Below are 13892 nucleotides of genomic sequence, written 5' to 3' on the forward strand. Positions count from 1 at the left end.
AATAGTGAGAGACTCCATTCACAATCACTTCTTTATATGCCGACCTGCAAGAATCAAACGAAAGTATCAATCCATTCACAACCAGTATTTCATGTTCTGCTGGATACTAGAGAGAAAAGCCATCTAATTGCCACCTAAGCTAGTCATACACTGAAACAGTGGACCAGTCTGGCAAACAACTGATTATAACTAGACTGGAAAGGAATATAGCAATAGAAGCAGGTCAGATCCGGTTCAGCACGGTACCCTCAGCATGCAAGGTAACCAGTATTGCAAAACCAGCCAACAAATGTGTTCCATCTCAATACACTCTTCCTGGAGGTTTGATCAGACCCACAGGAACACACTAGGCAGAAACACTAGCATTTTTGCCACTAATGAAACTATGAGCCGCTTGGAAAAATATATACATGTGCATTTTACATTGTGTTTTTGAAAACTTACAACAGCATAATTTTTAAAGAAAATCTTTAACGAAAAAACGTCCCCTGGGGGTACTCACCTCGGGTGGGGAAGCCTCTGGATCCTATTGAAGCTTCCCCCGTCCTCCTCGGTCCTACGGTGGTGGCGAAAATCCTCCCGGAGCGGCGGCGATGTAAATATTTACCTCCGTGGCTCCAGCACAGGTGCAGTATCCACTCTTCCACCGGAGATAGTCGGAAATAGCCAATCTCGGTCGGGCTGTTCTACTGTGCAGGTCTCCTGCGCAGTAGAACGGACCCAACGGAGGTCGGCTATTTCTGCCTATCTCAGTCAGAAGAGCCAAAACAGCGCCCCTGCTGGAGCCTGGAAAGGTAAATATTGAACAGGCTGTCGGATGGCTTTGAAGGGCTGCAGCGAGACCCCGTGGGACAGAGGAGGACGGGGGAAGCCTCATTGGGATCCTGAGGTTTCCCCCTTCCAAGGTGAGTACCCCCAGGGGGCGTTTTTCTCGTTACAGTGTCTATTTAAAAACGCATGTAAACGCACATAATGTATCTCAATGGAGACAGAGGAATTTTTATATGGTTTTTTTTAACAAAAAAAAAAAAAACCCACCACACAAATACATTGAATGCATGGTTTTTCTGCACTGCCAAGTGTGCTCCAGGCATGGGAAAACTCGACCCTCCAGCTGTTATGGAACTACAAGTCCCACAATGCATTTGCCTTTATGAGTCATGACTGTGGCTGTCAGACTCCTGCAATGCATTGTGGGACTGGTAGTTCCGTAACAGCTGGAGGGACGAGTTTGCCCATGCCTATCCTAGCCTCAGGTACAAGTATGCAAACTGACCAAGGAAGGCAGGGGTCATTGCACACTCCATATCCCCCTCCAAACCCTTTCCCAACCCACAGCAGCTCAAGATTCGTATTTTATATAAATCTAGCCATTAGGCCCGGTTATTAATGGGCATTAGGGTTTACACAGTGCCTCCACTCCCCTTCTCCCATACTGCATATGCACAGAGCCACATCACCATGCAGAATGTGCAGTACAGCAGCACGCAGGAGCCGCTTGTGGAAAAAAGGCCTAATGGGTCTCAGCTAAGCCATGGTGGACCAGCAGATCGACTTAGATTTTCCATCCTGTCAGATAGATCAAATCAATCAAATGTATTTTGTGTTGGCCTAGGTCCTGCTTCAAACACATTTTGTATAGCTAGGCATTCATAAAATTCTGTCTGAGCAATGTCTACCACAGATTTTTTTTTATTTTTTTTTTATTTTTAAATTCCAAAAAGACAACCCAGGCCTCCATTACACGTCATTCTCTTCCAGCTGAGTAATTAACAGTGCAGGTTACCGACGTTAGTTATAACAGGACTGACAAAGCACAGATAATTTGAGCTACAAAACAAAAATTAGAAAGAAAAAAAGAACCCATGAATTGGATAAAATCAATATTACTACTTCCTCAATAACCTTGACAAGCACTGTAGTTTGTGTATGTCCAGGACAGCCAAACCCAGGCAACCAATTCCATTTTGGTTTTTGTACTGTAGTCATTGGATTCATCTGAATGGCTGAACTATGCACTAGCCACTAATTTGCTGCGGAATGAGCATCGTCCCAACAGCAGCATTTGAAACTGGGAATTAAAAGTACTGTAACTTACTAAAAACCTTACGTAATATTCAGAAGAAATAGCCAGTAACCCCTCTATAGTCATTTCATTATATTAGGAAAGTAGGAAAGTGTCCCTTTCATCTAGAGACCATTTAGCAATAAAGATGCAAAATGTAATTACGATAAGCATCTTTGAAGTAATGCTGACGTGCACTGTATGTACAATGCATGTTCAATTAGAAGCAATTTCTGTAATCTACAAATCTAGCACAAAGCTATGGAAACCCTGATCACACACTGCTGCCCTTACTTTTCAACAGATTTTTGTTGGATTTATTAATAATAATAATAATAATAATAATAATAAATTAAAAAAAACAAAAAGAAAAAAATCCAACTCCAAATTTATAAAAAAAAATAAAAAAATAAAATATGAAAATGTGCCAATCACACCAAGCAGAAGCTACAGGCTTCTTTAGCATTGTACACTTCATCATAGATACATTCTTGACTGTACAGACTGTAGTAGAAGGGTAAATTGAGTGAGCACACTGAACATATAAGGGCTCAGACACACCATAAGCTCTTTTCTGAGTGTTCGTGATTAATCAGCGCAACGATAAAAAAAAAAACAAACAAAAAAAACCGCATTCTGCCCCCTTCGCTGCCTGTAATTGCCCTCTGGCACCCTTTTCCGGTCGGGTATCAGTGAACCTGTGCCGGATGCACGCGTTCTAAAATACACAAACACGGCTGGGAGCGCTGTGCGCATGGCATCGTCGTGATGTTATGTGCATGCACAGAGCACTCCCGGCCGCCACCGCCATTGAGTACTTTCGAATGTGTGCAGTCGGGCCAGCACAGGAGCACTGATGCCCGACAAGAAGAGAGTGCCGGAAGGGCAATTACAGGCAGCGGAGGGGGCAGAATGGAGAACAGGTGGAGCGGTGAGTTTCAGGACACCTCACCATACATGTCTGCTCCCAGTTTCTCATATTTATTTGGGCTCTGGTATCCTTTAATGGCTAACTATCATATTCATGAGTCATATTCAAATATATTAACAGCATCGTAACTGGCCCACTGTTTTACATTAGGTAGAAATTAGTATGAGGCAAATATAGCTAGATAGGCTATCTGTGTAGCTCAGGATTAAACCTGGTTCAGGATACAGATAAAGTGCTTGGGCTCAAATTTTAGTCTAATAACTAAATGCAAGGAAAAAAATATACCTATATATATATAGGTAAGTGCATATGAGGCTATATAAGCCACCCAGTAATCCTAATCGAGACTGGTAATTTGGGCGGCATTCACTAATATGGACGGAGGCAATAGCCAGAGGCCAAATTACTATAAAATTGTCATTTGTGTTCCAGCCCGAATTACACAGGGAAAAAAGAAAGTTAGGTTATCAGTAGCGGAATAGATTTCAAAATAAGCAGGAGAGCAAGAGGTTTCAAAATAAAGCAGAATAGCTAGAGCAGGGTGCACCATCTTTCGGCTTCTCCTTGTGTCCATAAAGGGAAGTCCTCAAATGCAAGCAATGCGGCCCAAAGGGCTCACAAAGATAAGCACATGAGTCCATAGCATTAACCCAGTAATATATAAAAACCATCACTGTAGAGGAACACAAAAATGTATCACAATGGTATTCTAGAGGAAACAACCATGATCATAAAATTCAATATTAAAAATAACAGAACACATAAGTACCAGTAACAGAAGGTAATCACAAACAAAACAAAAAAAATAAGGATACCCAAGGTGACGTGATGAGACGTGTATGTACAGTGCCTAGCACACAGATAACTATGCTGTGTTCCTTTTTTTTATTTCTCTGCCTGAAAGAGTTAAACATCAAGTATGTAAGAGGCTGACTCAGCCCCGATTCAGACAGGACGTGACTACAGTGTGACCCTCCCTGGTAAGAAATTCTAACTATAAAACATTTTCTTAGCAGAAAATGGCTTCTGAGAGCAGGAAAGATAAAAAGGGTCAATTGTTCAGGTTTTAAGCACATTTTTGGTTAGTCCAAACTAGGTTTTAGGGCAGGTATATTTAAGTGCATAGACACCTCTGCTTTAAACAATCAATGGTAAAACCCATCGTTTCCCTCCTTGCCCCACCTGCAGAAGCTTCTCAGTCATTCTCTGCGTGGTTAGCCCGTTCTTCACACACATAAAACGCCACTTAGCTTTTGCCTAGCAATGCCTCTGTTCAGCATCGGGGTTCCACACAGTATGAAGTTCAATCCTGGCAAGTGACCTGAATTTAGGGAAACTGCTTATTTATGCACCATTCCAATCATCCGCTGGTCAAGGTGCCTATACACAGGTAAAACACGTACTGTCACTGAAGGCCAGCCACACAGGACTGGGGAAGCAGCCATCTGTAGACAGGCTTTAAACATGGTTACTACAATGACTTTACTATGCACTGACCTACTTTTTTAATCTGAAATAAGTTCTGCTTCATGCACAGACTATAATGCATGACAGACATACGCAAGAGTCCTTTATGAGCGTTATAAATGACTCAGTCGGAAACTGATTATAATTGATGGCATTTCTAGTGAACACGAGGCAGTCATCAATCTATTCATGATGCAGGTGACTCATTGTAGCAACACAGATTAATGACACCATTTTACCCTCAGCCACTGGTTATGATGAAAAAGCAGCCTACTTTTGCTGTAATGCATCTCAAGTAGAAAATATAATTACACTCTACTCTGAAAATCACATTTTTAAATATAAAAAAGAAACCATCTCTATTCCTGTCACAGAAACAAAAAGGCCTCATTGCCAAATAATACAGGTTTTGTATGTGTAGGATTCTGTTATTTTGGTATTTTGGACCTTTTGCCAAAAACGCTCTAACGCATTATTACAAAGAAAGAAGTGAATGCTGTAAAACCGCCCTCACAAAAAAAAAAAAAAAAAAAAAAAAAAAAAAAAAATCAACTGAAAATACTACTGCTGTAAGAAAATGCACTGAAATACAGCACCCATATATTATTCTATGGCACACAGCTGAATAGAAGACAGCACACAGCACCGGGGGCAACACAGAGGAGAATATACAAGACAAAATCAGCTGATCACCAGAAAAGTGTCCTTAGCGCTACACAAGGCATTCAGTTTTCTTCTTCTTTTGAAAACATCAGCTACTTATAACATCGCCAGAAATCAATTAGCATTTTGGATCAGTTTGCCGTATTTATGAAGTAGTCATCACAGTGCTACTTCATAAATAGCCAGACTGCACTCACTACAGCACTTATAAAGCGGTAACCGCCCAAGGCTACAATGGAGAACAGTGGCATCAGACCAAGTGAGAATCACATCCCTGCTCGCAAGCTTGCCAGCCATGTTAAAAATTGCTAAACAGTAGTCCAACTTTTACATGCAAATACAATCACGGCTCGCACTGTGAGCCATGACTAAGGACCATATGATCTGAAATGCGTAGGATGTCTTCACAGCACTGTTTGTTGTAATAAGACTTGCGTGCATACAGTAACAAAGGATTGTTATTACTCAGTGAATGCGGACGAACTTTTGAGCACAGCAGGCAATTTGTTACACCAATGGATTGCCAGTGCAGGAGAATGGTTTCATGGCAAAGACCGATCATCACCAGAGACCAGAAAATGGTCACCTACAGCTAAACATGGTGGTATAAAGATGGAGATCATATCTGTAAAGCTAGATGGTAGTGATCTAAATTTGGATTTCCACACTTAAAGGGAACCAGAGATGGGGACACACAAACCTTGCTCCAGCTTGATCACTCCCACACCACCCTCTTCTGACTCAGTTTGCCCACAATTGGCCCCAGAAAGTCCTCTGACTGGAGGATTTTCCAGGGTCAGTTACAGGCAAACAGGAAGTCAGAAGAGGACAGCGTAGGAGCAATCAGGCTGGAGGAAGCCCCAGGTATGTATATTTTTTGCTATGGCCCCATTTCAGGCACAGGTTAAAGCAAACATGCAGAGAAAATAAAGTAATGCAATAAACAGTTGTCTCTAAATTGTATCTTGAGGGCCCGTTCACACTTCAAATCACAGAATTGCGGGAGTGATTTTCCCGCGATTAGCGTGGAAAAAAAAATCACTGGACACTGCGGCGGTTTTGGAGCGATCACAATTAGCGTGCTATGCACGATAATTACGATCGCTAATCGAGGAACGCTCGTCGTCGGCAAACCGCTGCATGCGAGAACACTGCCACTCGCTACATTCTGTAGTGGGTCTTGGAGAACCACTAGCGGTTTGCGCTCAGGTGAGAACGGGCCCTAAAGGTGGCCACCAACGGTCCAATTTCTAGCGAAAAATCGTTCGAGCGATCAGAAATTCTGACCGGATTGTTGTAAATATCCATTGATGGGCACAATCGATTACGAACAATTTTAAAATAATCATCCGATTTGGATTTTTGTCAAACCAAAATTTGGATTTGCTTGTTGGTTGTGATAGATAGGAAGCAAAGATTGGTTAGCTGATGGTGTAGTGAACGATTGTTCTATAGAAATTGTATTGTTAGACTTTAGTCCTAAACCTAAATAATAGTTTCCTGGAAACCGACAGCCCTATTTTGTTTTTAAAGAGAACCTGAGATGTGGCAAAAGAATGAAATTATACATACCTTTGAGTTTCCTCCCGCCCCCTTCAGGCTGACCAGTCCCTCGCCATCTTCCCACACCACCTGAATCTTCTGCTAGGCAGACCGGTAATTCCGCCAGGGTAAAAAGCCAATGAAATCTGCTCCTGAGCACCTCACAGAGCTCTGCAGTCATAGTGATGGCAAAACAAAGGGCCTGTGACGATGGGCGAGACGGGTCCGTGCAGCGATTTGTCGGCAGCCAGTTTTGGGTTGGTTCAAACCCTTACCTACCCCAGGTGACCCTCACAGCCTAGAGACCATTCTTGCAGGGGTGATGCAAGTGTGGACATCATAATACTCACACCCATAACAAGCGTAGCTACAAAAAACCCTAACCTGAAGGATGTGGCCCCTTTATCGCAGGGAGTGTAGTAGTTGGGGCCCCCTTCAGTCGCTGCTACCCTATGGTTACGTCCATGAATACAGAGTTGCTCTGGGTCTGTTAAGCTGGCCCACCTACAATCAGCACAAATAAAATTTCCATCAGGCTTGGTTAGTGCTACATTTGTGCTGCAAAAATTAAAGATGTGTGCTGTTTTTGTTTTGAAGATAATAGCACTTATATTTTCAAAAACATCACCCAGCCCCCGTACAACAATCTGCACATCTCTACATCAATGAAACAACCTGTACAATGAAACTGGTATGCATGGGTAGTGCTGTGCAGGTACACAGACATCTGTGCTGCAAAATCATCTTTCTATCTTTTATAGTTTGAGATATTCATGTTTTTATGAAGGTCAAAAGTTCACTCAGCCCACTACCCATGTATACCAATTTCATGTCTATAGATTCTTGTACATGGGCTAGGTGATATTGTTTTGGAAAACATAATGCTATTCTTCAAAACGAAAGCAGCACAAATTTAGCACTAACCAAGCATTATGGAATTTTTATTTGTGCTGATTGTAGTGGGGCCATCTTCACAGAGCTCCCAGTTCTACTTAACCTCCTTAGCGGTAACCCCGTGCTGGACACGGGGTAAGCCGGAGGGTGCCGCTCAGGCCCTGCTGGGCCGGTTTACATAATTTTTTTTTTCAAACACGCATTTGGTCTGATCGGCGCCGCCGATGCCCGTCGCATCCCCCCCCGCATACCCCTTGCGCAGCCTGGCCAATTGGCGCCAGGCTGCGCTATGGGGTGGATCGGGATTCCCTGTGATGTCACGACGTCGGCGATGTCGATGACGTCACTCTGATCATTGCCATGGCGACGGGGGAAGCCCTCAAGGAAATTCCGTTCAGAACGGGATTTCCTTATGGGCAAGCGGCGATGGGACGCTACGGGGGGACGCCGCAGGGGGGGGGGGGGGGGGGGAGCATGTAGCTAGCGCTAGGCTAGCTGCATGCTAAAAAAAAAAAAAAAAAGTGAAAAAACCCTCCCGCGGTTGCGCAGCCGCACTTCTCATACTGCCAGGGAGGTTAAAGAGAAGCTGTAACAAAAAATACGTTCCCCTGGGGGGTACTCCCCTCGGAAGGGGGAAGCCTCAGGGTCCCAACGAGAATTCTCCCTCCCCTGTAGCTGCAGGCAGTCCAGCGCTGGCTCCCCCGAAGTGTCCTGGAATCATCCCTCGACAAGCTCCGATTTACCTTTCCTGGCTCCAGCGGGGACGCTGTTGCGGCTCTCCGCACGGAGATAGGCGAAAATAGCCGATCTGTCGGGTCTGCTCTACTGCGCAGGAGACTTGCGCCTGCGCAGTAGAGCAGCCCAACATTGATCGGCTATTTCCGCCTATCTCAGTGCGGAGAGCAGATACTGCGCCTGCGCTGGAGCCGTTAAGGTAAATATTTACATACCCGCTGTTCGGGGAGCTTTATTGCTGCTGCTGTGGGACCGAGGAGGACGGGGGAAGCCTCAATAGGATCCGGAGGCTTCCCCCACCCGAAGCGAGTACCCCCAGGGGAGGTTTTTTTTGTTACAGGTTCTTTAAGATTGGGACTGTACATACACATTTCATATTAAAGGGAACCTAAACTGAGAAGGATATGGTTTTTTCCCTTTTAAAATAATGCCAGTTGCCTGACTGATGATCCTGTGTCTAATACTTTCAGCTACAGCCCCTGAACAAGCATGCAGATCAGGTGCTCTGACTTAAGTCAGACTGGATTAGCTGCATGCTTGTTTCAGGTGTGTGATTCAGCCACTAGTAGCAACCAAAGAGGTCATCAGGACTGCCAGGAAACATCCATATCCCTCTCGGTTTAGGTTACATTTAACACAGAGACATTTATAGATTCTACATAAACACCAGGGAAGATATCTACAGGCAGGAGCAGCACAAGAATGAATGGCTGTGGCTGTACACTGCAAATCTGAACTGGTATCACAAGGGGCAATGCGATATAAGATCAATATTAAGTTGAATACTTACCTCTCGACAAAGAAAGAAGGATCACAGAAACATCTTACGAAGACAAGCGATCCCCGATCCATCTACCTGCCGGCGTGTATGCGCAATGGGACATGACTTCAATCGATCACGTTACTTTGCGCAGGTGGTGTCGGGGATCTTAAAGATCCGATGCACCACAACGGTCTTAATCACCGCTAAACGACATTCGTGTGACCATGCACCTGTACCCACGTCACAGGATCACGGAAACAACCATCCGCTCAAAACAATGGTCGTTGGGAAAATCGACTGAAAAATCGCAATGTGGGTACAGGCCTTTAAGGTGCCCATACACTCGTCAGATTGGCAGCAGATAGATAAGAAATGCATCTGATGATCTATCTGATGCGTTTTTAGAACATTTTTTTACCAGGATAGAATTCCAATAGATTTCAGTTTGAAATCTATTGAAATTCGATCTGATGGCATTTTTTTGCCATCAGATTTCCATTAAGGCCAATGCAAACTGATAAGCAATCTCATCAGATCGACCTAAATTTTCCACTCTGCAAGTTCGATGGAAATCCATCGAAATCGATCGAAATCGGCCGTCGATCGGTCGATTGGCCAACCGATTTGCAATCGATCGATCGGGATCGATCGGTCGGCCAGAAAATTGGCTGAGTGTATGGGCTGCTTTAGGATTACATGGTTTTCAACATCCAAATAGTGCATGCACAAGCTTAGATGTGCTCACGGTGGCCTTATGCTAGGTACACCATACAATTTTCTGTTAGATTTACCTACAACAGGGAAAAAGCTATCTGGCAGGTAAATCTAACAGAAAATTGTATGGTATGTACCTAGCATTACACAGAACAACCTACAACTACACATAAATGAAGAGATATCTGTTACCCAAAAGAATCACTTGTGATGTTTAACCACTTCAGTACCAGCGATCTCTGGCCCCTTAAAGCGGATCCGAGATAAAAAAAACTAACTATAACAAGTAACATACATATACACATACACATACATATATCTTATCTAAAGTTTAGATGGTTTACACAGCAAATCTAGCTGCAAACAGTTTTAAAATAATATGATTATTTCTGTGATTTAATGACAGCCGCCATGTTTGTAAACATTACACAGAGGCAGGCTTATCTGTATCTTGAGCCATCAGCCTAATCCCCTCTCCTCCTCCCCTCTGCCTCTGAAATCAATGGCTAGTAACACCTCCTCCTCCTCCTGCCCAGACTGAGCTCAAATGAACCCTTTCTACTGTCCGAAAGTGCCTTGGCTCTCTGAAAACCTGTGGGCGTGGCTTGTTTAGTTTATAGGGAATTAGAGTATTAAAAACAAAAAAGTATTTGGCTTGAGAAATGCCCTATAAAACAATAGGAAAGGAACACAATTATGCAATGTGTAAAAGTTCACATCTGATCCACTTTAAGGACCAGGGACTATGGCACCAAAAACCGGGGCTCGTTGACATCACCGGCTACCGCCGCCCCAGTCTACTCACTCCGCTATTGCTATGACAGCAGAGCTTTGTGAGACACTCAGGAGCAGGTTTCATTAGCTCCTGACCGTCATCAATGTGAGCCAATAAGATTGGCTCACAGTGATCACAGGGGCAGGAGCCATCAAAGTTAGTGTTGTCTCGCACACACTACAGAATAAAGTCTTGGTGTTGCATGGATGTGCTACAGCTGAGAAAGAGGCATGACACCCCGTGTGACTTCAAAATCGGTAGAAAGCTGGCATATTAACAATGATTCTTTATGAATTCTGTAAAAAAGAACAAGCCAACATTTCAGAGCCACGCAGTGTCCCTGTATCAAAGCAAAATTTAGTCATTGGCAATAATCTGTCTCCTGTGATGCAAATCTTCAATAGGAGAAGGTGGGAGTAGGAACTCCTCTGTACACCAACAGACATGATGTGTATTCAGCAGGGATAACAGCTCCCAAAGAGGGCACAGATTTCAACAAGTGTTGTCCGAAAGCAGTTAAAGGGATTGTAGTACACACATCAGCAAATCCTTTGCTATGGAGAGGAGAAGATGGGCAGGACCTGCTATAAGCCACAATACTAGTAAAGCAGTTAGCGGAATACTAAAGGCCTGTGCACAAGTTAAATGGATGCCGCCCGATGGGGGATTAGAACCTGCTAATGACGCTCTTGGGTGCAATGCGAGGTTGACAGACTGCGCAGATATGACATCACACAGTAGTTATCACTGACTTCAGCAGACTTTAATCTAGCGTGCAGATAGGCCTTAACTCGACATGATGTTTAAAAAACAACAGATCTGAATAATTACATAGATTGGATCTCCTCTAATCAAATGACTCAAAATGACAATTTCCACTCCAGTCAAACAATCTGGTGCATAAAGCTGCCCATCGATGAAAATCCTGATTGTACTACACCACCAAATTTGTATTAAAGTGTAAAGGCCCATACACATGTCAGATTTTTGCGAACGACCCGTCGTTTGAACGTTCCGTCGTTCGCACGTCAAATCCGGCATGTGTACAGACTATCGTTCGGGTGATAAGACTGGTTATCGCCGAAAACCAGTCTCATCACCCGAACGATAGTCTGTACACACGCCGGATTTGACGTGCGAACGACGGAACGTTCAAACGACGGGTCGTTCGCAAAAATCCGACGTGTGTATGGGCCTTAACTGTCGGGCAGAAAATCAATTGTTTATTTTTATCTGGTAAACAATAAGGATGCTAGCCAGGCAATCCAAAAGTTTAAATCTTTATTACTTTTCTTGTTTATAAATGATCATTCCCCAGTTTACCTGACTCTTATTTGGTATGTTGCCGCAAAAAGGAAGTTGAAGGGCATGCTGTGTGGTCCTTTTTTGCTTCTGTACATTAGTTAAGTCTGAGTGGAAATGAAGCAAAAAAAGCCAACCCAGCATGCCCTGCAACTTCCTTTGTGCGGCAACATACCAAATAATAGTCAGGTAAACTGGGGAAGGATCATTTATAAACAAGAAAAGTAATAGAGATTTTAACTTTTGGATTGCCTGGTTAGCATCCTTATTACTGGTTTACCAGATAAAAATAAAGAATTGATTTTTGATTTTATTCACAACAGTTACACTTTAAATGAGTGACTACCTAAAACTATCCATTCATGTTAACATAAATAGACATAGCTCCCAACTGTCCCTTTTTCGGAGGGACAGTCCCTTTTTGGGAGCCCTGTCCCTCTGTCCCTCTTTCCTCCTCATTTGTCCCTCTTTCAGGACTTTGTCCCTCTTTCTATGTAAATATATGTATTTCTGTACTAAAAATGTGTTTGATTGACTCTAAACTTTATTCCCAACCTTTAAATTGATATATTACTAATTTTAAAATGTTAGTATGAAGGAAAATGATCCAGGATAGAAAGGATCAGTGTGGTTTGAATTATAAAACAACATATGTTTCTTATGAAATCTTTATGGTATGCATGACTAGAGGCGTGGTGAGGGCGTGATCAGGGGTGTGGCAGGGGTGTGGCTTAAGTGTCCCTTTTTCTCATCTCAAAAAGTTGGGATGTATGTAAATAGATCAAACACACATCCATTCTACCACCGAGGCATCTATTTTGGACCATTCGGGAAAAATCTGCATAACCATCTCATTCTAATATGTAGATTGTGTGCAATCCGTCCTCTTTAGAATGGTTTTATTTTCCATCGAGTACTCGGCATAGTTACGCAGTGTTCCAGTACTACATACACTTTAATTTTAGGACTCCGTTGGTGCATGGTAACCATGAAACACAGATGACGCGGCCGTTTACAGATTCTATCCGGCAGACTCCTAACCATATGGATTCCCCTTCCCACACTGCAGTACTGATAAGATGAGCCCCTGCATAGTCAGCCCTCCCCTCCTCCACAGCTGGAGATAGCACTGATTACGTAAGATAATGGAGGTTTCTAACCGCATCCTCACACAATGTACAATAGGACAGGACGCAATACAATACGCAATACACCAGCGAACGTTCTATCATCATCACGAGGGCAGCGTTCGGGCCGAACACTGCGGACACCGTCTGTCCTGAGACAGTACATTTCCCATCCTCCCATCACACACACACACACACACACCTCACTCACCTGATCTGGGGGCGCTGACCGCTGCTCCACCTGCTGGAGGCGCTGCTGTCCCCGGGGTCGGGGGAGCTTTAGCCGAGCTGTCGCCCACCCAGCCAGCCAAACTATGGCAGCAGCCGAGGCTGGCCAGGGAGCCCAGGACAGGCGGGGAGAGGGTCCTCCTGCGTGCCGGGGAGTGGTGTGGCTGTTGCCGCAGAGAGGAGGCGCACAGTGCGGGCACGTCTCTCAGCGCCGAGCACAGCCTGCCTGCCGCACTGTGATACATGCCTGAACACGGGCCTCTGCGGCTGTGCCCACAGGATATACACGCAGTGCAGCAACTATGCCCGGCGTGTACCGGCTACTCGGCATCTGAGCCGCTCCTCCTCAGTCCTCACTAGTGTTGTCCGGATCATGAACGATTCGGATCTTTGATCCGAATCTATTTTATGAGTCGATCATCCGAATCATCAAAATGAACGATTCGGATCGCAAAATGGGCGGGGCCAGGAGCGACACGCCCCCTCTCAGCGGGCAGCAGGGTCCTGGAAGCAGGGATCGCTCTGTTGGATGGGAGCCAGCCTTGCAGGGAGACAGGTAGATGAGAGAGAGGGGACATGGGTGCCACTGCCAGATATGTGTAGAGCACACATACTGGCTGCAATGTGCTGCCCATTATAGGCTGGCTGTTCCGTAGTGCTGCACAGTGATCACATTGGAAGCTTTT

The 13892-nt window shown here is 44.3% G+C and overlaps 1 protein-coding gene across 1 annotated transcript in view; it reads right to left on the minus strand.

The window, feature by feature from the left end:
• Positions 1-13553, minus strand: part of NOCT (nocturnin) — a 28495-nt gene extending 14942 nt beyond the window's left edge. The window contains exon 1 of the mRNA XM_068269966.1: positions 13190-13553. Coding sequence (XP_068126067.1) covers positions 13190-13451 — 262 coding nt within the window. The 5' untranslated portion in view covers positions 13452-13553. The remainder of the gene's footprint in view (positions 1-13189) is intronic.
• Positions 13554-13892: the final 339 nt, after the last annotated feature.

The sequence above is a fragment of the Hyperolius riggenbachi genome, chromosome 1 (genome assembly GCF_040937935.1).
Source record: "Hyperolius riggenbachi isolate aHypRig1 chromosome 1, aHypRig1.pri, whole genome shotgun sequence".
NCBI classification, from domain to species: domain Eukaryota; kingdom Metazoa; phylum Chordata; class Amphibia; order Anura; family Hyperoliidae; genus Hyperolius; species Hyperolius riggenbachi.